Consider the following 27,632-nt stretch of genomic DNA (forward strand, 5'->3'; position numbering starts at 1 on the left):
TACAGAATTACAGTGTTCCTGTTGAATTATGCGCCTTATCACGAATGACATTTCGTTTTTCCAGTTCCTTTGCTCTATGTGGTGAATTTCAGTGTTGTGGAATGAATTAGTTACGAAAGATAAAAAACAAATTTTCTAATTTTTTTAAAATCACACATGCTGGTACTCCCAGGAAGTATTTTTGCATAATATCTAGGAGTATTATGAATGGTAAAAGAGGCTTTCGGGAATACGTGAGGAAGATAGCGAGCCTGTGGCGAACACAGTAAGACAAGCTAAGTCATTTAGCTGTGTTTAAAGAAGACTTAAGCGTGTGTGTGTGTGTGTGTGTGTGTGTGTGTGTGTGTGTGTGTATCTGTGTGTCCGTGTGTGTATGTGTATGTGGGTGGGTGGCTATAGATGTAGTAATACGGCATTGCCTTATGACTGAGAGGAAATGCAGATTGCATGGGCCATAGTTCAGTGGTGATATAAGAGACTCCAAGAGAATTAGAAAGACGAGAATTATTTGGCCGAAGTAAGCAATAAAACGTATGCAGCTGCAAGACCATTATTGAAATTGTCCCCGCCATCTAAAAACGTCACCCTAGAAGCTTTGCAGAAAGTAAGACGGAACTATTTCAGACATCGGGTTCTGTAAAACATTAGGCAAAGTCCTACACGAGTTTCTTTGGACAATGCAGTAATTGTGTGAAGTGAAATTATAATTTCACTAACAAAAATCGTTGTCCATGCTCTGTTATCTTTAGTTCCGAGAATCACAGCCTGAATGAAAAATGTTAGCAGATGCCAATTTTGTCAAAATATAGTTAAATTTTCTCTTAAATTGAAGGCTCATTTCCTGCTGATTAATCGAACTCATTGTGAAACTTTTGTACTACAACAAACCTAACTAAACCTTGAAACCTGTATTTAATACCTGCTGAAATTATTGAATATAGGAAAGGGTTGTGAATTTTATCTTTTATTCACCTCTGGTGATCACTTGTATGTATTTTGGAAAATTTGTGTAGTGGTACTGATGTCTTGGCTATCATACTTCAGCGTTGTCTTGGTATTTTTCTTTTATTTTGTAGTCATTCGTATTTAATTGAATTATAATAATGAGGAAGGTTTGCTTAATCAAAATTAGATTATCGTAAGTTTATAAGTAATTCTTAGCGCGCCGTGAAATGTAATAATTCACTGAGTTTTAATTTTTTCTGTATGTTTTTAGAGAATCCGTAAGTATGGAATATACTTACGCTTATATATGCCTAACCGATCCGATTCTCTGATCACTTGCCTGAACAAGTTGGCTGCCAACTGAGAACCGATCATTATCGTCTACATGCGTATTACTGTTACTGAGGCATGAACAATGTCAAATATAAATGGTATAAGGGAGAAGGCTGTGCACTCTGGCACTAGGTACCATATTGTTTTATTATATCACTAAATTTTATTAATTGTCATTTGCGGAAGTTGTGGCCGAGTGGTTCTTGGTGCTTCAGTTTGGAACCGCGCAGCTGCTACGGTCGCAGGTTCGAATCCTGCCTCGGGCATGGATAAGTGGGTTAGTTAGGTTTAAGTAGTTCTAAGTCTAGCGGCCTGATGACCTCAGATGTTAAGTTCCATAGTGCTTAGAGCCATTAGAACCATTTTAAATCTTCATTTTCTGATCCATAATAAATTCTACAGATCATTCAAAATTAATCTACGTATTTTCTTAAGTACAACTGCACTCAGTCTTTAGTAGGGCAGTGTATCCACCTATATTAATGATAGGCTGTACACTTTTCCGCAATACTTCGTGTTATTTGCTCTCATATCGATGTCTCACCGATAACTTCTGTAAATGTAATCATAGTCGATTGCGAAGTGTGGAACAGGTTATGAGAGTTGCATAATCTTTGTAGCAAGTGGTGTTAAATTATATTTCAAAACTAAAAACTAAAATTAAGTTGCGCAAAGTAACGTACCTGGCAGCATCGTTGCAGTCGGGATGAACGGTGACAATAGCTGATGGAATTTTCTTCGTGAATTCGAGTCTGATGTAGCTACCATCCTTGACAAAGTACAGGAAGTTAATGAAGTTCTGGCCAAGATCGCCTACTGTGTGAATCTCGTCAATGATGTCGCTCCTGAAGCAAGAAAAATGAACACTACATATTTAACAGTTTCAGCACTTTCATTAGCAGATTCACAAAGTTTTGGACAGAAAAAGTAAAGTAGATATGTACTAAAGATAGAAATTGAAACGAATACCTTTGCGAAACTCTATGACACCAGTTTTGAGTTGAAGAGAACAAACACATTGCGCCATTTACGTCTAACGCTCCCACAAGCCTTCTGAATATTTGCTGCTGCTGCTGCACGAATCTTTCATTGTAAATACTCTGACCTCCCCTCCCTACTCCCGACTCGCCCTGTCTCTCTGTCTCCCTCACTGTCTCTCTCTGTCTCCCTCCCTATCTCCCTCCTCTCTCTCCCCCCCCCACTCATTCTTTACTGCCCCCCCCCCCCAACATCTCTCTTTCCCTCCAACCTCTCGCTCTATAATAATTTCACGTGCTTTATATGTACAAATGAAGTTTACCATAAACGAAATTGTCAGCGACAAGAAAAAACATATTAATGAAATAATGGTTTTGCTTTGCTGGGCAGAAGTTTACGATGCCACAGAATTTGCACCTGAAGTAAGTTTGGCGAAATATTCAAGGTAGTACTTCTTGCATCCTGACTACATAGCGTAAGCGAAGTCTAGCTTTGGTAGTTCACCAGCTAAACGTGGAACAGAGACACTGTCGTTGCAGAAACTCACAAGGAAAGCCAACAGGTTGTAACCAGTTGAGATTCTACGAAACGCGTTTGCACCTTTCAGTGAATGTTACGAGCTATGGCCCACATTATACGAGTATACTCCAGCAATGGATTCTCTTATTGATTCTCTGGATATCATTTATTTCCGATTCAAATATTTTTTGTGTACTTTTAACTAAAGTAACGTCCTGTAGAAAGGCATTTTTATTTTCTTTATTGTATTTCAATTCCCCATCGGGGCGGGTTGGCAGCAGCATATGCGCTGCTCTTCAGCCGAAAGACATAGAACAAACAATAGAAGACATTTAAAAATAACAAAGGAGAGACTATGGCGAACATAGATATAAAAAAGGGGGAACATCATGGAAGGCAATAGACAAAAAACGGGGTGACCATAAAATTGAGATAAAAATCTGTTAAAACTGTTTAAAAGTATCACACACAAAAAGCCACACACTGCGACAATTAAAAGAACACAAGGCACAGTATGACTGGAGCATAAAAGGTATCGACAGACGGCGTAGCATATAACAACGACTGACGGCGAACCTCAAGGCAGCACACAATTAAAATCACACCTCTTGACGCACAGGAGAAACAGCATAAACACAACACTGACGTGGCACACTGACGATGATCAAAGCAGAGGATCTGCAAGGCGCAAGGAGATGAGGGCGACCGGAAGAAGGGAGGGAGGGGAAGAGATGGGGGAGATGAGTGGGGGGCGCGCTGAAGAGGGCCAGGTAGGGAGGGATGTGGGAAGGAAAGAGGCAAGTATGGGGTGCAGGGTCGCAGGGGAGGGGGGGGGGGGGGAAGGAGGAAAATCCGCTCTGGGAAAAGGAGGGAAGAGGAAAAAAGGGGGCCGTGGGGAGGGAGGGGGGGAACAAGGCCAGGTTATAGTTGTAAGGAAGGGTAGATGTCAAGGCGAAGTTAGAAAGGCACGTAGGCAGAGGAATAGAGAGAGAGGAAGACTGTGTTTCAACATGAGAAACTTCACAAAAAAGTGGTCATTTATGTGTTCTACATTGGATATAGGAGAGTACAAATTCTTCGTGAGGAGAAATCAGTAAAACCATTGTCTAAAAATACGCTAATCAGACAGGACATTAAGGCCAAAGCCCTGATATCGATATGAACCACTCCTGGTGATAGCAGCGGCACCTGGAGAGGAATGATGCTAGTCATAAACACGCACGGAGCATGACTTATCAGTGAGCATGCTGACCGTGTGTAGCATGGGGAAGGCGCGCCATGTATCTGGCTTTGACCGGGGGCAGATAGTGATAGCCGGGAGGCTCGGCACAAGGATCTGGGAGACTGCACGACTAGTCGCGTGTTCGAGGAATGCCGTGGTGAGTGCCTTCAACATGTGGCGAAACCACATATAAAAGTCTTGGCGTTGAGCAGCCACCCGTCATTACAGATGTCGGACGAAAGTAGGCTGCGCAGACTGGTAAAACCGAAGAGGCGGCGAACGGTGTCGGCACTAACATCAGACTTTAATGCTGGACAGTGTACAAGCTTGTCTGAACACACAGTGCACCAAACACTTCTAATGATTGCCTCCGCAGCCAACTACCCACGGATGTACTAATGTTAACACCACGACATCACCAGCTACAGGTAAAATGGACACGTGATCATCGGCACTGGCCGTTGGCGCAGTGGCAGAGTGTTGCATGGTCTGATGATTACCAGTGCCTTCTTCAACATGCCAGTAGTCAGTGGGGAGGGCGCGAATCCGTCGTCTGCCAGGGGAACAGCTCCTTAGCACCTGTACTGCGAGACGGAGACAAGCTGGCGGAAGCTCCGTTGTGCTCTGGGAAACATTCACGTGGGCATGCGTGGGTCCAATAGATCTCGTTTAAAGCACCATGACTGCCAAGCAGTATCGCACACCGGTTGCAGATCACATACAGCTCTTGATAACGATCATGTTTCCCGACGGCAGTGGTATTTTCCAACGAGATAATGTGCCGTGTCACAAGGCCATGAATGCGATGGGGGGGGGGGGGGAGGGGGGTTCGAGGCGCACAGTGGCAATTTCAAACTGTTTTGCTGCCTCCAAAGAAGGCTTCAGCTTGTGAAACTTGAAGGAAATAACTGCGCCGCAAACAGGTCCTTTATCAGGTGAGGTGATACCACAAAAATCACCCTTATCGTACCAGATATAAGCAAATACGTAATTGAGAAGTATCTGTATTATGACTGTCATATCGAGTACTCAAAATGTTGAGCTTGAGCACTCATTCATGGGCCAATGTGTTTCCCGATAGACAGTGCAGTACGTCAGATGTCATCAGATCTTTTCGAAATTTGCATATGTACTCTGCAGTTCTAACTCAAGTTCCTGGCAGAGGGTTCATGGAACCACCTACAGCCTACTTCTTCAGCATTCCAGTACCGAAAAGTGCGCAAGAAAAACGAGCACTTATATTTTCCGTATGAGCTCAAATTTTTCTTATTTTATTATATATCTGGATGAAATTATTAGTGAAAGTTTTGGTGGAAGTCGAGTAGTTTGTGTAGGGGGGACGGAGAGTGGAGTGTATAAGATTTGCAGACGTGGTTGTGATGGCAGAGAGTGCAAGAGAGAAGGAACAAATGTTAGATGATCTAAACACAAAATTAGAGGAATATGGAATGAAGATTAACAAGAAGAATGCGAAAAGCATGGTAACTGGAGGAAAGGGGAGAAAATGCCGTATGAAAATAGGGGGAGAGGAAATAGAGAAAGTGAATAACTTCTATTACTTGGGAAGTGTAATAATGAATGATATGTATTGCTCAACAGAAATTAGTAAAAGAGTTGCAATGGCAAAAGAAGGATTCAAGAGGAAACAGAAATTACTTTGTGGACCACTGAACAAAGATCTGAGGAAAAGATTTGCCAAATGTTACATCTGGAGCGTTGTTTCACTATGTGGTGCGGAGACTTGGACATTGAGGAAGAAAGATGAAAGAAGACTGGAGGCGCTACATATGTCGATATGGATAAGAATGGAAAAAGTGAAATGAGAAGACTGAGTAAGGAATGAAGAAGAAGTATTAAGAAGAGTTGGAGAAGAAAGAAACATGCTGAACATCATCAGAAAGAGAAAACGGAACTGGATTGGACATTGTTTGAGGAGGAACTGTTTATTGAAGTAAGGAATTGAAGGAATGGTGGAGGATAAAAGGGGAAGAGGAGAAAGAAGATATCAAACTCTGGACAATATCAAAGGAGGCAAATATTCAGAAATGAAAAGACTTGTTATGGACAGACATAAGTGGAAGAGGCTTAACCCATGACAAGACCTGCCGTAAGGCAGAACAGCATACACACATACATTATTATGTCATTTCTCCAACGTAGGGTGATGTCAACAAAACAATTTACCATTCTTAGGAGAAACTCTTGTGACTGAAATTCTGTGAGATGATTACGCCGCAACGAAAAACCAGTTTGTTTCAATAATTGCCAACGCAATTCGCGTATCATAAACGTAACACTCTCTCCGCTCTTTCGCGCTAGTAAAACGAGCTGCCCTTCTTTAAACTTTGTCGATGTCCTTCATCGACCCTGTCTGGTACGGATTCAATATGGGCAGCAGTACTCTGGAAGAGGAGTAGCAAGCGCGGTTAAGGCTGTCTGTTTAGTAGATCAGTTGCCTCTTCTAAGGTATTGGCCAATGAAAGGCAGTCTGCAGATCGCCTTCTCCTTAACATTAACTATATGTTATCTCCAATTTAAGTTGTTCGTAACTGTAATCCATTGGTATTTACTTGAATTCACAACCATTAGATTTGTATGACTTATCGTGTAACCGAAATGTAACGGACTCCTTTTGGTGTTCATGTGGATAGCCATACACTTTTTCTTTTTTAAGAATTAACTGTCACTTTTCGCAATATGCAGATATAACGTCTAAATTATTTTGCAATTGGTTTTGATCTCCCTATGAATTCACTAGAGGGAAAATGACGGCACCACATGTAAACAGTCTACTAGGGTTGCTCAGATTCTTTCCTAAATTGTTTATATAGGTTAAAAGTAGCAGAGCGTCTATAATGTTTCTTTTTGGAGCGTAAGGTATCACTTTTGTTTTCGATGACTTTCCGTCATATACTAAGAAATCTGAACCTACTGCCAAGAAATAATGAATGCATTCGCCAAACTGAAAAGATACTCCCTAGGCACCCAGTTTTATTAGAAGCCGCTTGTGAGGAACGGCGTCAGAAGGCCTCTGGAAATCTAGAAATACTGAATCAGTTTTAGGTAGCACTGATTACTTCATACTGATACACAGCTAGTTGAGTTTCAGAAGAACAGCATTTTCTGAACTCGTGCTAACCGTGTGGGGGCAGATAGTTTTCTTCCAGGTAATTCATAATGTTCCAACACACTATAAGTTTCAAAGTCGTACTGCAGATCGAGTACAATTATACGGCTCTGTATTTCCTTTCTTGATTACTGGTGTACCCTGGGCAGCTTTCTAGTATTTAGGTAAGAACCTATCGCTGAATACTCCGCTGTACCTGTATATGTTGCTGACTATGGAGCTATGATATCAGTATACTCTGAAAAGAATCTTACTTGTAAAGAGTCTGGTCAGAATGTTAACTGATTTAGACAGCATCGCTATACCAAAAATAGCTACTTCTAACATCCAAACCGCCAGGTATCAGATACTCAAGTCAGTACCAGACGTTGTAAGTCGTTAGAGTGTTAACAAAAACTACGCTTTACTTTGTTAACAAAAACTACGATTTACTTCGCAGAACGGCCGTAAACGTTAATTACAAATAACACCAGAACTACACAGCATGTCAAAAGCACAACTGGGACTACAAAACGAATGTTGCATCCGTGGGAAAGTTGGTAGAGCGTTAGATCCTCATCCCAAAGATCGCGAGTTTAAGCCCCAACGACGAAAAAAAAAAATTTTACTGTATTAAAGTGTGTGAAAGTGTTATATGGGACAATGTGATTATGACTTGTAAAAGAGCTGTTTGAAGTTTACAGCAATGTTCTCTTGGCAGTCTGCTTTCGCTTCGTTTCTTTGAAAGTTGTAAACCTATGGAGTGCATCTGTAGTTCCACGGAATTTAGAATGAGAACACACAAACAAAGAAACAATTGCATCACACGTGCAGAAGTAGCAGTAATAGTAATAATTAATAAGAGACAAAACAGTTAGACCACTAATAATTGCATACGTTCAGTACCGAAGGGAAAGCAGAGTGCCAAAAGAACATTGCTACAAACTCCAAAAAGTCCTTTTACGCATCAGAAAAATGTTCTCCCGTGTAACTGTTTCACGTAGGAAACCGTCAAGCGAATTTTAATCTGCTTTATTAAATACACTGTCCAGTCACATTAACATGACGACATTTCAAAAGCATGAATAACCACCTTTTACAGAGTGTACCACTGCGACTGGTGCAGGAAGAGGGTCAGTAAAGTTCAGGAACGTACCGACAGGGATGTGTAACCATGCCGAATCCAGTGACGCGGCCAGCTGCGCTACTTTTCTCGGCTAATAATCCATGGCGCTAACGGTCCTATCAAGGATTGAATTTTTAAAAAAAATGGAAATTTGTGGTAAGGTCGTATGAGACCAAACTGCTGAGGTCATCGGTCCCTAGGCTTACACACTACTTAATCTAACTATAACTTACGCGAAGGACGGCACACACACGCACACATGCCCGAGGGAGGACTCGAACCTCCGACCGGGGGGAGCAGCGCGGAACGTGACAAGACGTGTCAGACAGTTCGGTTACCGCGAATTTTAACAGTCCTGTAGAGGTGATAACAGGAATTCTCGACTGGGTTTAAATCCGGGGAGTTTGGTAGCCAAGGGAGTACGCTAAACTCGTCGTGGTGTTCTTCAAACCAAGCACGTACAGTGCGAGCTGTGTCACGCTGCATTGTCCTGCTGGTAGACGGTACCGTGCCGAGGAGAAACAAATTACTTGTAGGGGTGGACGTGGTCCCAAAGGATAGGTGGATACTTGTGTTGATCCACTATGCCTTTCAGAATGACCAGGTCACCCTGGGAATGCAACAGTAAATGATTCCCAACCCATGAGGCTCCCTCGTACGGCCTGGATCCTTCCGATGATTGTTGCAGAGTGTTAGCTTTCAAACGTTTCACGCAGACGGTGCCCAAAATGTGTTTCATCTGAAAAGATCACCTGTCACCACAAAGTAAACGTCCACTTGCGGTACTGGTGTGCAGATTCCAGACTTTGTCGCCGTAGAATGGCAGTTAGTATTGGTACATGGACCAGGGACCTCATGCGGAGGCCCATACGCAGCAACATTCGTTGAATGATTGTTGAGGAGACACTGTCGGTAGCCTCTTGGTTCACCTGGGCGGTCAGCTGCTCAACATTTGCACGTCTGTTAGCCTGTACACACCTCCACAGCCGTCGTTTATCCCTGTCACCTGTAGCCTGTTTGCTTCAAAGTTTTCTCGGTGTCGGCTTTGGACAGCGCTACTGTGCCATGCTCAGTACAAGTTAACCGCGGCGGCACGCGAACAGATTACGAACTTAGCCGTTTCAGAAATGCTTCCACCCTTGGATTGAATGACAAATAGCATTGCGTTTTGGACTTGACATACATCGCTTCGTTTCCACGTTACGACAACGACTGCACTGTTTTCGCGTCTCTGCGACACGCTTTATATACCCTCCACTGCTAGTGCTGCCATCTGCCGTCTGTGAATGGTTACTGCATGTTGAGCTCGAACCGAGGTCCACGAGAAAGACAGGCCGTGGCGCCTACGTCACGAAGGTAGTCCTGAACTCGCTCGGTCCCTCAGCTCAGCAGACAAAATGCGTTTCTAAACTTGTTAACTCGCAGCTGGGGGCGTAAGTACTAACGATAACTGCAACTTCTACTGGAATCTGCTATTATGAAGTCTTACTGATTAACAGTACTACAGCAAAATTTAATTTGAGGTCAACACTCGATATAAATCGTATAACGACTTGTTTATAGCATTTACTTTCTTCTGCTTAACAGTACTCATTACATGCTGGAAGTGGTGCCTTATGCAACTGATAATCATTTAAGCATGATTTTATCTTATTGTACACCAGTACACCCGTAACAAATTGTAAGTAGGCCCATGGACTTCACATCGTTATAGGACTAATAGCAGTAAGATTCCATATTAGCGGATTCTAGCAGAAGTTCAGTTTTCGTTTGTACGGGCACGCCTAGTTACGAGTTAACAGGTGATTTGAGCAAGCGAGCGAACGCGCAGGACTACCTTCGTGACGTACGCGCTGCTGCCTGCCTTTCTCGTAGGCCTTGCCTCGAATATAGGCGGTGCTCACATTTATTTAACTTGACTTTACAGATTTACTTAGCGAACATTGTCGGTGGATTTACATGTTATGGTATTCAGTCTCGCTACAACGACCTTGAAGAGACGGGTATCAGTACCCATCACGATGCTCTGGATTATTTGATGCTAATAGGTCAAGTATATTCTCTCAACTATTTACTGTTAGAGAGTCCTCCTGAACTAACTGATCAAAATAATTATTGGAGCAAGTATTTAGCACAATATAAGACGATGTTTTACGCCTACCATAGACGTTAAAATTATATGGAACTATTTATAATGAGATTCAAGTTTTCTTTGAATCGTTCAGCAACTGTATCATTTCTGCTGAATGGTCGGTAAAAGGAACCAATTATCAATTTATTCCGATTTTCAAGTATAACTTCTGTCGAAAGCAACAGAAGGGAACTATTTGTTTCCCAACACAGCTACAACAGTTTACAACTGCAACATCGATAGATGCCAGGTTTACCCCCGTCCTGTGTTTTCCCTGCACCTTATGAGACTGAAGCCCTTTCTATACTTCGCGAGGATCCTCAAACCTAGAAAACCTCCCTTTCAATACTACGCAAGTCCCTCTGCCTGTATAGCCGCCTCTTGTGTGTTATAGTCCTCTAACCTATTATGTGGAACCCAAAACCCACCCCCCATATGGCGCAAGTCGATGGGTCTTGAGCCTACAAGGTTTTCCTGTGCAAATCTTTGACAGCACGTAGTATTCACGACACATACACGCCAAATGATCACAGCATCAGTGCCTCATATTTTTTCATGCTTGTGTTTTTATTTAATGAACAGTTTTCTGATTTACCAGTAACTTCACTTAAATGTTGACTGTAAGTGCTATTAAAGAACTGTGCTTATTTAAAAGACGTCAATGACATGTGTTAGCGGACATCACAAATGAAAATACAACGAAAAGACATCTCTGTCTAGAAGGCAGAAATAATTGTTTAATAATATGTAACAAATCTATTGTCATTTATCGTGAGTGCAATTGCACAAGAATACTGGCTTATTTATTTATGGATAAATCTTTATTTGTAATTATTCTGAATCGTCTGAGTGTGGCAGAATTTTAAAACATTTCTTTATTGAAATATTGTCGTAATACGTTAGTTCAGTGGGAGAAAGTGGTTAAGATGAATTAGATCATGCCTGTAGAGCTTACGACCGATGTAGTTTTGATGGAGACGTCCTTCAGCCAATGGTGAAGTAGCCAGTAGTAGAACAATGCGGGACTCAAGTGGAGACTGCGACTTTTCAAGTGACGAACTAAAGGGAGCGATTCGCGACACTTCGTGTTGAGTGCTGGAAAAAAGCAGACCTGCCTCTGGTAACGTGTGTGATTCAGGCGTAAGGGTTTGAACCTGGGCGGTGAACGGCCGCTACAATACTCTAACTTCTGAAGGAAATCCTGTTCAGGAGAGATCTGGATGTGCTTCAGAATAGGCGTCTAACTTATTCCGCTTGTGTTAAGGAACTGAGGACAGACAGAGTATGAGCTACTGTTCTTCGTATCGGGTGTGTAAGTAATCATCGTATCGAACACTGCACTATTTTGAGTTGGTGATCACGAAATGGATTGGGTTTTCACTTAAGTTTGGGGATATTGCTACAATTCTCGTAACGCTCTCAACGTGAACTTTAGTGCATTTGATATGGCTATTTCTGTAAGTGTTTGAATTGTATATTGTAGTATCACTTCCCGTTCATTTGAGACGTCCTTTATTGTGTGTAAATCAACATCTACATCTACACGAATATTCTGCAAATCACATTTAAGTGTATGGGAGAAGTTTCATCGAACCACCTTCACTATAGTTCTCTATTATTTCAATCTCATACAGCGCGCGGGAAAAACGGACACGTACATCTTTCCGTGTGAGCTCTGATTTCCCGTATCTTATTATCGTGATCGTTTCTCCATGTGTATCAACAAAATATTTTCGCATTTGGAGAAGAACGTTGATGACTGAAATTTCGTGGTATGATTTCGTCGAAACTAAAAACACCTTTGTTTTAATGACGTCCATCACAAATCCTGTAACATGTCCCTGACACTTCCTCCCCAACTTAGCGATAATACAAAACGTGCTGCCTTTCTTTGAACTTTTTCGATGTACTCCGTCAATCGTGTCTGGTAAGGATTCCACAATGCGTAGCAGTCTTCTGAAAGAGGTCGGACAAGCGTAGTGTGGCCCGTCTCTTTAGAAGACCTTTTACATTTTATAACTGTGCTCCCAATAAACGTAGTCTTTTGTTAGCCTTCCCCATAATATTTTCTATGTGATCCTTCCAATATAAAATGATCATAATTGTAATTTCTAGGTATTTGGTTGAATTTGCGGATTTAAGATTTGACTGAGGTTTACGGATTCCTTTTAACACTCATGTGGATGACCTCACACTTTTCGTTATTTAGAGTCAATTGCCAATTTTCGCGACAAAGAGATAGCTTCCCTACATCGTTTTGCAGTTAGTTTTGATCTTCTGATAACTTTACCAGTCGATAAACGACAGCGTCATCTGCAAACAACCTAAGACGGCTGCTCAGATTGTCTCCTAAATCCTTTATATAGATGAGGATCAAATCACTTCCATTTTACTCGATGACTTCCCGCCAGTTACTACGAACTGTGACCTCTCTGACAAGAAAATCAAGAATTCCGTCATATAACTGAGACGATATTACATAAGCACGCAATTTCACTACGAGCCGCTTGTGTGGTACAGTGTCAAAACCCTTCTGGAAATCTAGAAATACGAAATAGCACTCAACACCTCGTGTGAGTAAAGAGCTAGTTGTGTTTCACAAGAACGATGTCTTATAAATCTCTGTTGACTGTGTATCAATAGACCGCTTTCTTTGAAGTAATTTAAAATATTGGAACAAAATAGATGTTTCAAAATCCTGCTGCATATTGACGTTAATGATATGGACCGGGTAATTTAGTGGACGACCTTTTTTGAAAATTGGTGCGACCTGTGCAATTTTCTAGTCTTTGGGTACGGTCTTTCGTCGATCGAACGGTTATATGTGATTGTTAAGTATCAGCATACTCTAAAATGCCCCTAAGTGGTATGCAGTCTGGACCGGACGACTGGCTTTTTTTCAGTGATTTCACTTGCTTCACTACTCCGAGGATACTTACTTCTGCGTTACTCATGTTGGCAGCTGTTCTTGATTCGAATCCTGGAATATTTACTTCGTCTTCTTTGATGAAGGAATTTCGGAAGGCTCTCTTTAGTAACTGTGCTTTGGCAGTACTGTCGTCGATGGTATTTTCATTGTTATCGCACAGACAAGGCATCGATTGTGTCTTGACGATAGCATACTTCACATACGACCAGAACCATTATAAACATCTCGCACTGAAGTCCGCGCAAAATTTCGAGCTTCTGTATGAGATCGCCGATCTTGGGGAATTCGCGTCTGTTTAAATTTGGCATGTTTGTTTCGTTGTTTCTGTAACAGTGTTCTGACCCGTTTTGTGTACCAAGGAGGATATGCTCTGTCGTTTGTTAAATTATTTGGTATAAGTCCCTCAATAGATGCCGATAACATTTCTTTAAATTCAGGCCATAGTTGGTCAACACTTACATTGTTAATTTGGAGTATGTTTCTCAGAAAGGTGCCATGTGAATTTTTTTCCGTTTTTTTGAATAGGTCTATTTTTCGTTTATTTTTAGAGTATTTGTGGGGTTACAATATGCAATCTCGATACGACAACCCTGTATTCACTAATCCCAGCATACCTTTTGATGCTCTTTATCAGTTCAGGATTATTTGTTACTAAGAGGTCAGCTGTGTTTTCACAACTGTTGACTATTCGCGTGGACTCATGAACTAACTTGTTCGAAATAATTTCCAGAGAAAGCGTTATCACAATTTCGTATGCTGTTTTATGCGTACCTCCGGAATTAAACATGTATTTTCGCCAACATATCGAGTGTAAATTAAAGTCACCACCAACTATAAATCCATTCCAGACGTTAAAATAGAACTTTTGTTAATAAATTAATCACTTGTATTTGATTTTGTATTTCTGTGTAATTTATTAATTCACAATTCTAGACAATACATTGACTATTTGACTGCAGGATTACAGCTACAGTTTATTATTTGCAGCCTATTGGTTGCGGGACGTGAAAGCAGACGTGCGCGACTCGACGATACGACTACATCTAACTGTTCTTTTTATACAGAGCTGTGCATAGGTCAAGTACCTAAAGTACGAGTAACTGGAGGTAAAGTTCGAACCGCAGTAACGTGTAAATTGTGAGTTGTTGCCGATAACTTGCTAGTAGCAATACTGTTATGAGTAGCTGTTTCTCTTTATCTTTGTGAATATTTCTTCACACTTTCAGTTTCATCATTTCTTGTAGTTGTGAATTCAAATCGCGATGACTTGTTGCGAACGGACTGCGGTGGAGAATACAGCCCCACCGTTGCTCTAATAATTTGGTGACATTCACTGTAAACGAAAACCACAAAAACGTTTTCGACAGTCGTACACAATACATTGCGAAAGTCTCAACAGCTTCACGAGGAAGCTGTCTGATCGCTACATACAGTGGATCGCACAGACTAACGATATTCAGGCTCACAGGAGAGCACAGAAGTTGTACCTGAGTTAATGTCTGTTTACGTTTGTTACAGTATGACAAATATTTGTGAGATCCGTTCTCCTGACCGACACACACTGCTTGTCGACACTGTTCTACTGTTACAATTTCGCGAAGTTTCATACCTGTGACGTATTTGATGTGGTATTAGAAATACTCTTTCCAGTGCCATATGAAAATGTACGCAACAACAATAACAAGTATGTAGATGGTGTAATTCGGCAGCTGTAACCGTCAAAAATTACTTGTATAAGTCTTAAAACAGTCCACTAAAACTTAGAAAAAACAATACCATGAAATATTTACTAGCGTTTGTTTGAAACTTCCCGTCTGACATGTCACACCATGCAGTTACGAGTGTTGATGTTGATTTGGAGGCAACATTGACAGTTATTGTGAATAACGTACGAGAAAAATCCGGAATGGAGTGTCTTATTTCGCCGGCCGGAGTGGCCGTGCGGTTCTAGGCGCTACAGTCTGGAACCGAGCGACCGCTACGTTCGCAGGTTCGAGTCCTGCCTCGGACATGGATGTGTGTGATGTCCTTAGGTTAGTTAGGTTTAATTAGTTCTAAGTTCTAGACGACTGATGACCTCAGAAGTTAAGTCGCATAGTGCTCAGAGACATTTGTCTTATTTCAGGACTTGGAACATGGTACTGTTCCTTTACGGAAGATCATATAACACTTACCAGTGGTTTCTTTCTTCACATTTAACCAAATCACTGACAGTCTTAGCTATATGCAACCGTCATATATTGCGTATTTCATGGTGTACATCCTGTTAACAGCAAGAAGTTACTTCCCTACCAATAACTGACCATAATATGTTTGTCAATCAGGGGATTGTGGCGTCAAAGTTTTCTTTGCTCCCACAACCTAGACACTTCCCTATAATTAAACTACATGGTGTGATTCTGGAACAATGAGCTATTAATCAACTATACCTGGAGGATCTCGCGACGAATGTGACACAAACTGCAAATGATCAACATCCGGGTTTTAGGTGGGATGATTTTGGGTTTGTAACCATATTGACAGGGTGTTTACATTGTACAGAACCGTGTTTCTATTTGTAGAAACTGCTACAAATGATACTGGTTTCAGTTAAAAATGTTCTGTCAGTGATAGTGCATCAATAAAAATCATAAAAAGGTTCAAGCATTAATTGCTGCATATTATAGCTAAATACGAGTTTACCGTATTTCCATGTTCATTGATTCAAGTGAAGCACAGTAGACGTTGTCTTGTTGGTCAGGCATATTTCCCAAAAGGCGGAATTTATCTGTGATAAGCATTACTTTGCGATACGTTGTCACAATGGCATCGTTCTCTCTTTCTTTGTCAACAATCTTGCAGGTGACCTGAAAAAGCAAAAGTAGGTTGTCATATTTCTAACTGAAAAGCTGATTGAGGCAAGTAGACTGTAGTAAAAATGGTTTTTGTTTATACACACATCAAAAACAGTTTTGAATCACCTCGGTTCCTAGAGTAGCGGAACCTGTACAGAAAATTGGAACAGAGATCAACATAAACATCATTTCTGCCCTTTTTATTGCTCATGAAAACCACACATTACGTGTTGCACCACCATACAGCGAGGCTTTCAGAGGTGGTGGTCCAGATTGCTGTGCATATCGGTACATCAGTAACACGTCCTCTTGATTGATGCATGGCGGTATTCGTCGTGGCAGACTATCTACAAGATCACCAAGGCACTGTTGGTCCAGATTGTCCCACTCCTCAACGGCGATTCGGCGTACATCCCTCAGAGTGGTCGGTGGGTCACGTCGTCCATAAACGGCCCTTTTCAGTCAATCCCACGCATGTTCGATAGTGCTTATGTCTGGAGATCATGTTGGCCACTCTAGTCAAGCGGTTATGCTGAAGGAAGTCATTCACAATATGTACACAATGAATTGCCGTCCATGAAGACGCATGCCTCGCCAATATGCCGCCAATATGGTTGCACTATCGGTTGGAGGATGGCAATCGCGTATCCTACAGCCGTTACGGTGCCTTCCATGACTACCAGCGGCGTACGTCGGCCCCACATAATGCCACCCCAAAGCAGCAGGGTACATCCACTTTGCTGCACTCGCTGGACAGCCTGTCAAGGCGTTCAGCGTGACCGGGTTGCCTTCAACAAGTCTCTGGCGATTGTATGTTTGAAGGCATATGCGAAACTCAGCGGTGAATAGAACGTGATGCCAATCCTGAGCGGTCCATTCGGCATGCCCATCTTCACGGCACTGCATGGTGTCGTCGTTGCAAATGTGGTCCTCGCCATGGACGCCGCGAGTGAAGCTGCGCTTCGTGCAGCCTATTGCGCATAGTTTGACGTCCTGCGACTGCACGAAAAGCATTATTCAACATGGTGGCGTTGCTGTCAGGGTTCCTCCGAGCCATAATCCGAAGGTAGCGGTCATCCACTGCAGTAGTAGCCCTTTGGCGGGATGAGCGAGGCATGTCATCGACAGTTCCTGTCTCTCTGTATCTCCTCCATGTTCGAACAACATCGCTGTTGTTCACTCCGAGACGCCTGCACATTTCCCTTGTTGAGAGCCCTTCCTGGCACAAAGTAACAGTGTGGACGCGGTCAGACCGCGGTGTTGTACGTCTAGGCATGGTTGAACTACAGACAACACGAGCCGTATACTTCCTAGTGGAACGGATCGGCTGTTGGACCCCCTCCGTCTAATAGGCGCTTCTCATGCACGGTTGTTTACATCTTTCCGTGGGTTTAGCGACATCTCTGAACAGTCAAAGGGACTGGGTCTGTGATATAATATCCACAATCAAAGTCAACCTTCAGGAGTTCAGGGAACTGGGGTGATGCTAACTTTTTTTTGATGAAGTCTCTGCTCGGCCCTCCGTAAAGGTCACGCTCAAGTATCACACTGTAGTCCTTCTCTACAGATCGAAATGCATTTTGGAGGCAATCTCGATCCTGATAAATTCATCAGTTCATATTACATGTAAGTCATTATTACCTGTATATTCAACGTAATGTGTTACAGATCGGGGTTAAAAAATTTTGATGTAAGTTAATTTTCACGACAAGATTAGACAAACGAAAGTAACCGATAATGGATTTTCTCGCAGGTAAATTGTGGGAAGTTGAGTTTAGATAAGTAGAATGAATCAACATACATGGACTTCCACACCACCACTAGCCCCCTCGGGATCTTGTCACCTGCATTTTTAATGGCATAAAATGTTTGAAGACGGAATTGAACTCCCTCCTCCATGACTATCGTGTGGATGCTACCAGCCCCCTCGGGATCCTGTCACCTGCATTTTTAATGCCAATGGCATAAAACGTCTGAAGACGGAATTGAACACCCTCCTCCTCGACTATCGTGTGGATGCTTTACTGGTCATAGAAACACACCTCTAATCGGCAGACGATTTCCGCCTTCGCAACATGGTGTGTTACCGCCACGACCGCCGTGGCGGAGGCACAGCTGTATTCCTCAACAAAGCTCTTGTCCATACCCAAGAGACTCTCTAGCCAATGGAACACACAGAGGCCACAGCGGTTACCATCCCCACACGCCTTGGCGCCATTACCTTTGCAGCAGCGTATTTGAGCCCAAACAAGCCACTGCTGGAAGCAGACCTCCGCACATTGTCATCCTTTGACAGGCTCATCATTGGGGCAGATCTCAATGCCAAGCATCCAGCTTGGCATTCTCGCGCGTCTAACCCCAAAGGCCGGCTCCTCCTTGACCTGGAGGATACTTTAGCACTAACAGTCTATGGCCCCCACGAACCTACCCATATCCCAGTCCGTACTAACTGCAAGCCAGACGTTCTGGATGTGGCCAACTTCAAAAACATCACCATCAGTTTTCACTGGAAGTTCTCCCGAACTGGCCTCTGACCATGAGCCAGTACTCTTGCACCTCACCAATGCTGCCCTTTCATTTGATGTTCGTTCCACTGCGACCCTCACCAATTGGTTTGCCAGGGTACTTAATAACACCACTCGACACGACCTCAATTTGACAACACCGGCCAATATAGTCCGTGCTGTGGATTACCTTACCGCCAAAATACAGAAAGCAGTGAAACACTGCACCTCGAAATATAACACCCCTGGACGACTTGCCCCCTCTGTTACGAGAGCTGAAGGTGCAAAAGAACCGCTACCGCCGGAGGTGGAAGCAGTTTCGTGACCCTCAGGACAAACGCCAAATGAGACGCCTCCAACGCGAATTCAGCCACCGGCTCGCCGAATGGAGGTCTGAACAGTGGGAGGACAGGATGTCCACTTTCCTACTCCACCAAAAATCTGACTGGGCTGTCACTCGCACCCTGCAGCGTTCTAAGCCAGCGACTGCCCATCCTATTCGCACAGCAGTGGCCTTGTCTTATGATACCCAGCAAATTGTGGAAACGCTGGCAGATGCGTTCGAGGCCCAAAACCGCCCTCTGGTCCAGGACCTTTCACCGAAGGAACTACAGGAAGAACATGAAGTCCTGACAGCTGTTGCTGCTTTCCGCAACCGCCCACCCCAGTCTGCTCCCCTTCTTACGTCCATGGCAGAAATTCAGCGCATCCTTCGACGGAAACGTGGCCGGTGGGCCCCTGGATTGGACGGAATTTTAAATGAACGTCTTTGCCACCTTCCCCGCACACCACTCATCTTGTTCACCAAGATTTTAAACTGTTGTCTCACATCTGGCCTTTTCCCCCCTCAGTGGAAACAAGCCAAGCTGATTGCGATCCGCAAGAGGTTCAAGGACCCTACAGTCCCCACCAACAACAGGCTCATCAGCCTCCTAAACACTATGGCGAAGGTCCTTGAATCTGTGATCCTTCACCGACTTTCCCAACCTCTTGCGGCAGCTGGGACGATCCGTCCTGAACAGTTTGGATTCACTTCACACCTCTCTGCTGAACTTCAGGTCCTACGGATCACTGAACACATCAGCAAAGGCTTTGTAAGTAGGCTGTTTAGGTTCTTATATTGGTAACGCCGCCGCCATGTAGCGCTCTCTGTATGAAAATCACTGGCTGTGCTGTGTGCAGTCTGTGGCTACTTTGCATTGTTGTCTGCCATTGTAGTGTTGGGAAGCGGCAGCTGGATGTGAACAGCGTGTAGCGTTGCGCAGTTGGAGGTGAGCCGCCAGCAGTGGTGGATGTGGGGAGAGAGATGGCGGAGTTTTGAAATTTGTCATGAACTGATATATATATTATGACTATTAAGGTAAATACATTGTTTGTTCTCTATTAAAATCTTTCATTTGCTAACTATGCCTATCAGTAGTTAGTGCCTTCAGTACTTTGAATCTTTTATTTAGCTGGCAGTAGTGGCGCTCGCTGTATTGCAGTAGTTCGAGTAACCAAGATTTTTGTGAGGTAAGCGATTTGTGAAATGCATAGGTTAATGTTATTCAGGGCCATTCTTTTGTAGGGATTTCTGAAAGTCAGATTGCGTTGCGCTAAAAATATTGTGTATCAGGTTAAGCACCGTCCTGTATAATTTTTCAAAGGGGACGTTTCATATGGCGACCCTGCCAGGATACATCACTGGAATCTTCTGATTTTTTTCTTGTAGTTTGTGTAATTAATGTAGCTTTTGTTTATTGCTAGCGCATAATTATAGAGAGAATTTCCTTTGTAGTTATAGTTTTTCATTGTTGTACACAATTGTGGCATGCCTGTAGATTTGCACCTAGTATTTCACAGCTGCAATTAACTAGATTTGGACTGCAGTACCAAATGTCACACTGAAAACGAACCCTGCCCTTTCCTTTTGTATTATTCCGCTATGTGTTTATGTACCCTTGTGTATTTATCTTTTTCCTGTCTTTATGTGTTTAGCTAATAAGATTTATGTTGTAGAATTTTTCCAATACTATGTATGAACTTATGTCATAATTCCTGTAACACTGATGTATATGTTATTTCGATTCTTTTGTAAAGCCTGTACTACAAATGTTATCTGTATTGTTATGTTCTTTAATGATGTATTTTGTACCTTTGTTATTGTATTCTTATGTTATAAAATTGTAATTGACACCAGTTCATCATATTATTAACTTGTAAGTTTCATTTCACTGCACACGTTTCTGTTGGTCATAGTATATGGACAATATGTGAGAAGTAGGGACCGTTAGGGTTTGGGCATGTGTTAATAATTCAGCAAGGGACTGGATAACAGCATTGCTGGTTCTAAGTACATTCCAAAAAGTTTTGTGAGTACACAAGTGGTGGTTTATGGACTTGCTATATTATCCGCAAGACTCTTCAATGGTGATTGTGCACCTGCACAGTCGCAGCAGATGGCTGCTGGCCATTTCTACAAGGACTACAGTGGGTCTACATCTTTGCTGACTCACCAGTACCATTATTTCTACAAGGACTGCAGTGGGTCTGCACCTCTGGTGGCCCACCAATACCGTAATCTCTACCAGGACTACAGTGGGTCTGCTCTGTGGTGACCTACCTACCAATATTCTTCAAAACTTCGAATGACTCTGCGGTGGGTTTACTCTGTTGTGGCCCATTACTTGTCTGCCTGTCAAGAGTCAGCACTGTCTTTCCGTTGGAAGGCCACTACTTCTTCAAGACTGCATGGAATTCCACTACTTCTGTGTGCATTCTCTTTTACTGTTCAGACTTTGAAAAAAAGAAAAACACTGTAATTTTACTGTGATGAATCAGGACTGTCTTTATAGGCTGTGAGAAAATTTTACCTTTTGACCAACATTGTATCAATAAGTGTGTGCCTTTGATTTCTTTGTTATTGTAATTATGAAAAACTTTTTCAAATCTGTATTGGCCACTGCCCAAAACAATTTGTAAAATTTTTTGTGGGGAGCATGGGGGCTATGTAAGTAGGCTGTGTAGGTTCTTATGTTGGTAAGGCCGCCGCCACGTAGCGCTCTCTGTATGAAAATCACTGGCTGTGCTGTGCGCAGTCTGTGGCTAGTTTGCATTGTTGTCTGCCATTGTAGTGTTGGGCAGCGGCAGCTGGATGTGAACAGCGCGTAGCGTTGCGCAGTTGGAGGTGAGCCGCCAGCAGTGGTGGATGTGGGGAGAGAGATGGCGGAGTTTTGAAATTTGTCATGAACTGATATATATATTATAACTATTAAGGTAAATACATTGTTTGTTCTCTATTAAAATCTTTCATTTGCTAACTATGCCTATCAGTAGTTAGTGCCTTCAGTACTTTGAATCTTTTATTTAGCTGGCAGTAGTGGCGCTCGCTGTATTGCAGTAGTTCGAGTAACCAAGATTTTTGTGAGGTAAGCGATTTGTGAAATGCATAGGTTAATGTTATTCAGGGCCATTCTTTTGTAGGGATTTCTGAAAGTCAGATTGCGTTGCGCTAAAAATATTGTGTGTCAGGTTAAGCACAGTCCTGCACAATTTTTCAAAGGGGACGTTTCAGCTTCAACACTGCCAAGTCTACAGCTGCCGTTTTTCTGGACTTGCAAAACGCCTACGACAAGATCTGGCAAGACAACCTCGTACACAATATGCTGACACAGACCCCTATACAGGATATTTATGTCAAGATCGTGGATGACTTCCTCCGTGGTAGGACTTTCCTAGTGGCTCAACGGGGAATGCGTTCTGGCATTCGCCAATTGTCGGCAGGCACTCCGCAAGGATCGATGCTATCTCCCATCCTTTTTAATATCTATGTCAATGATATGACGGTCATCCCCGAGTGCCACCTTGCACAATACGCTGACGACACAGCACTATACACCACTGGCCGCATTACTGACGCCGTCGTCGCCCGCCTCCAGCGACAGGTGGACGCCATCATCATCTGGTGAGGGACAAACAAAATAGCTCTCAATGCCGCCAAAACTACGGCAGTTTCCTTCACGAAACGGCGCCCAGTCCTCCGCCGCAATATCTCGATTGCAGGTGTGCGGGTGCCCTGGTCCCCGACAACCACCTATCTCGGGGTCCAGATGGACCACAAGTTGCTCTTCCAATGTCATGCGGAGTATGTCACCAACAAGGGGCAAAAGCTAACCAGGGCTTTGTACCCGCTCTTTCGCAGTAGGGAACTTAACCTGCATACCAAGCTGCGCATTTACCGAACAGTTATCCTGCCTGCCCTCACGTATGGATCTGCTGCATGGGCCACGATTAGTGTCAGCAGGATGTGGACACTGCAGCGCCTGCAGAACAAGGTGCTCAGGTGGAGCCTGCACGCCCCGCCACTCACGAGAATTGTCACTCTCCACGAGGAAGCGGATATCGTCCCCCTAAAGACGACCATACGCAACAACGCGCGGCGGCTCTATGAGACAGTGGATGCCTTGCGGGACACTGTCCATGGGTTACGCCACGTTGGGACCACACTTCCACGCCGCTGGCATCGACATCCGGTTCCCCTAACCATCCTAGAGGAAACGGATTCCGACCATGGCTAACGATAGGTCTGGCACGCCCACCACGGACGCATCCTTTGGCGGGACTAGCCCCCATTCTATGTCCAATACTTTCCAATCGTACCTGCCCACGTTCGGCTAAATTTTTCTGCCTGACTCATGTAGTACTGTCACCGTCAGAGGGTGGTACGGGACTCCCAAGTTCCACCGCCACACCTCCAAAGTGAATTGCAGTGACGCAGTCACTGACCTGTGGAAATTTACTGCCTCACCAACACAGTTAGACCGCAATAGACCGGTGATGCTGTATTGTAACATATCACAAAAAAAAACAACATACAGTACCCGCTCGATAATCGATGCGCTATATAGATCTCTAACAACTGGAAGTTACAATTACAGTAAGAATAATTTATGCAGTACCCGTCAAACAGAATGAGTGCTGTACGGAGATGGGACTACAGAATGAATATCACCAAGACCTCTAACAACTGGAAGTTACAATTACAGTAAGAATAAATTATGCAGTACTCGTCAAACAGAATGAGTGCTGTATAGAGATGGGACTACGGAATGAAAATGACCAAGTAAAGCTGAAGGACGTACTCACTAAACAGGTTGAGCACTGTACATAGATCAGACTGCGGTATGAAACACACGAAATAAGAGTAATTTATATGGCAGTGGTGGTAGTAAGATTGAACGATGTACCCGTCAGACAGACAGAGCGTTGTATAGAGATCAGACTACGGGGTGAAACGGACAAAATAAGACGAATGTATACGGGAGCGGTAGTAGTGAGATTAACGACAAACTTAAATTCGGGACTTGGAATGATACAGAAGATGATATAAAGGAAACTCACACCAACACCAACAAAATTACGACCAGGGACACAGGGATGGAAATCATAAGGATAAACAACAAAAAAACAGCTCTTAACCTTACAAGATTACTACATCCAACTCACAAATTATTAGACCAACTTAGCAAACCACACACTCTTTAAACTGACTGGCCATTTCATATAATATTAAATATGAACCGATAACAACAGGCTCCATTTACCACTACCATCTCCTCTCGAATTCTGTCCTTTAATCACACTCCAGGTCCATCTCCGCTACTGCCCTCCACCCCCCAAAAAAACGATAAAATACGTCAACCCATCCCCACTCCTCGCACGTCTCAACCTAACAAACAAGACAGTTTCACAAATTTTCACTGACACACACACGCACAGATAATAAAGTAGTTTCACGGGTTGGCAACACACAACGTGAAGTAAAACAGACGAAAATTCAAATGGCTCTGAGCTCTATGGGACGTAACATCTGAGGTCATCAGTCCTCTAGAACTTACAACTACTTAAACCTAAGGACATGACACACATCTATGCCCGAGGCAGCACCGTAGCGGCCGCGCGGTTCCAGACTGAAGCGCCTAGAACCGCTCGGCCACATCGGCCGGCAACAGACGAAAAGACATACACACTGTTACTGTGCGGGATAAGAAACAGTTTACAAAAGTGAAGTGGAAATAATGCAGCGCAAGAATTAGTGCAGAATGAAAAAGTGCAAATGTGAATCGAAGTTAATCGCTTCTACCAAGAAGGGAAGTGAGGCGTAGCGCCGTATACCGATCCTGCTTTGGTGGCGGTTAAGTGTGAAATGTGTCTCAGAGCTGGATAGTGACAGATGGTGACGCGAGACTGGACGCGCACGTAGTTTATGTATCAGCCGATAGAGGACAATATTGGATAGGAGACTAATTTAGTTTCGATTGTGCCCACTAGAGTGCTCTAAAGTAATAGAATGTTTTTCATAAACTGTTCTAGTATTTTCATAAAGTGTTATTATTTCTTTTTGTGTATGTAAAATGTTATAAATGTGTTTTAGCAGTATGAATGATGCGTAAGTGTGGTTTAAGGTTAATATGAATATAATTGTTTAACGAGTTATGTAGTAGGGTTTAGTGTGGGAACATTTGGAAGAAAAATGGTTCAAATGGCTCTGAGCACTATGGGACTCAACATCTTAGGTCATAAGTCCCCTAGAACTTAGAACTACTTAAACCAAACTAACCTAAGGACATCACACACACCCATACCCGAGGCAGGATTCGAACCTGCGACCGTAGCAGTCCCGCGGTTCCGGACTGCAGTGCCAGAACCGCTAGACAACCGCGGCCGGCCATTTGGAAGAAGTATGGATATGGACAAAGGGGATTTTTGCAGAATAGATTTGTAAAGTAAGTTTATGGTAAAGGGAAAGTTAATTCAGATATAAATAACAATTGTAAATAACTTTATGCATAAGCAAACTTCAGTATATTAGATAATTACGTCGGTAAAAAGTACAGTCGTTAGGTTACTATTTTGCGATTCGTTATAGATGAAAAGTTCGGACTGACGCGGGAGAATGTTGTTTTGCTATTGGCTGTTGAGTAAACTGACCAATGGCAAAGCAATATTCTTCGCGCGCCTTCTCTGCTGGTAGAGAAGACTTAGAGTATTCTAGAGAAGAGTGGGAGCCTAGCCATGAAACAGTTCGGTCGTGTGTAGTAGTAGTTCCGATGGAAACGGTAAGTTGCCCGATATAGCAGTGTGTAATACATCAAAAGTGTGGTAAAGTGACGGCATACTTATTCTGATGGGCGTGTAGAAATTTCGGAATTTTTAAGTGAATTTTGTGACATAATTTCCGCTTGGCGTATTGAGCAGGTCGGTGGATAAAAACTGTGACTGCATTTGGTACCGACAAACTTAATGTTTGGCGAGCATTCTCAATCACAAACAATCCGTATTTCTGTAGCTATTACGTTTTCGGGAAATGCAACACCATAAACTTGCTACCGTGAGTGACAGGGATTGTGAGTGACTGTGTTAAAACTAGCACGGGCTTCGCAGTGATACCTGTTCACCTAAGTTTCAGAATATATTAATTGAGGACAAAATTTCCAACTTTTCACTGCGTGTGAAAACTTTTTCCCGAAACGTAGATTAGTGACTTTAATTGCAGCCTGGTTCACGTCGAACTACAGTAGGTTTCGCTCGGCTTCCCTACTGATGATATGCTGAGACAATGTTCACAGGTAGGTGCAGGTTCGTCGTAAAGGGACGGAAGGAACCGCGCCGCCGCACGTGGTGCATCGGTCCGGGAAACACTAAAGGCGTAGTATTTTGTATCCGCGGTCGAGAGAAAGATTTTGATGGACTGAACAGTGAACGTTAGTGAAAGAATTTTGTGAACCGGTACTAGCACAAGTTTGAACGGAACTCGTTTCGAGTTGCTGGAGCTGCAAGAAAGAAGATGATACGCAACGGCTGTAGCAGCAACGGGAGCGCAGCGAAGCAGCAGACGGCATCTTGGCGGTGGCGGCGAGCAGTACAACGGGGCAGCGCGGCCAGCCTACACGTCGAGCGGGGGCCCGGAAACTGTTACGGCAGCCGCAGGGGATCGGACTTTCAGTTTCAACACGCCGAGGCTGCAGCATTCGACAAAAGATAAGTCAACTTTGTTACGTTTGTCGTGTGTGTGTGTGTGTGCTGAAAGACTGAGAAACATGGCAAGTGATAAAGACTTTGTGAATACGGTGAAGGAGGAAGAACTTTCATTCAGTGTGAGTGCTTCACACACTAGCACACCTCAACAGAGAGAAGGAGTAGATGTTAAAATGAAAGGGGATGTTTTTGATGATATTTCTATGTTATTTACGGACAGTGGAATTGAGTCTGCTTCAAGTATGTCTGTTAAAGTAACTAGTAGGGATTATACTAATACAAAAAGTAACATTCAGCATGAACTCAGTAACGATCAGGTGTGTGATGATAGTGTTGGGAATGTTACTGAACCAAATGCATCAAATGTGGATACCAAATGTGGTATAGTGCCAGTGGAAAAGGGAAACAAGAAACAGTGATGCCAAAAATGGAACTAGGAAGTATGCAGGAAATGTTTGCCGCTTTAATGGGCTCTATACAGGGACAAACTCAAAAAATTAATAGTAAAATCGAAAAACTTGACAGTGTTTTTAATGAAAAACTTGAAAACCAGACTGCTGTTTTAAAAGAAATGTGGGAAAATGAATTGAAGTCATTGGAAAATAAAGTAGATGACAAAATTTCTCGAGTTAAGAATAATTGCAAAAGATCTGTTAGCATTGTAAAAGGTGAATTAACAGAGGCTTTGAAAAGAGTTGCTGTTGGAAACAAACAAAGAGTAGATGAAATTAAAGAAGGTGTAGAAAAAGTACAGTTTAAAATAGGGGCTGTAGAAGCTGCATGTGAAACTGATCAGAAAGTGTTAGCCAGCAAAATCAGTTCTGAATCTGACAAATGTATGAATGAAGTAAAAACTGTGTCAGAACGAGTGGATGAGTGTGCTAAAAATGTTCTTCACCTAACTAACCAAGTAGAAGAGGTGGAAAGTAGGTAGGATCAGCATGACGGCAGGCTATGTCAAGTTGAAACTAACCTCAAACATGGAATTA

General features: G+C 43.0%; 1 protein-coding gene across 4 annotated transcripts in view; it reads right to left on the minus strand.

Moving 5' to 3' along the window:
• The window catches only part of LOC126419026 (toll-like receptor 2), a 171,171-nt gene that overhangs the window by 131,424 nt on the left and 12,115 nt on the right, over positions 1-27,632 (minus strand). For 3 of the 4 annotated variants that reach the window (XM_050086097.1, XM_050086089.1, XM_050086114.1), the window contains exons 2-3: positions 15,972-16,135; positions 1,962-2,123 (exon numbers count right to left, since the gene is read on the minus strand). In XM_050086097.1, coding sequence (XP_049942054.1) covers positions 1,962-2,123; positions 15,972-16,135 — 326 coding nt within the window. The remainder of the gene's footprint in view (positions 1-1,961; positions 2,124-15,971; positions 16,136-27,632) is intronic. The other variant, XM_050086105.1, reaches the window with a different exon arrangement.

This window comes from Schistocerca serialis, chromosome 1 (assembly GCF_023864345.2).
Source record: "Schistocerca serialis cubense isolate TAMUIC-IGC-003099 chromosome 1, iqSchSeri2.2, whole genome shotgun sequence".
Lineage (NCBI taxonomy): Eukaryota > Metazoa > Arthropoda > Insecta > Orthoptera > Acrididae > Schistocerca > Schistocerca serialis.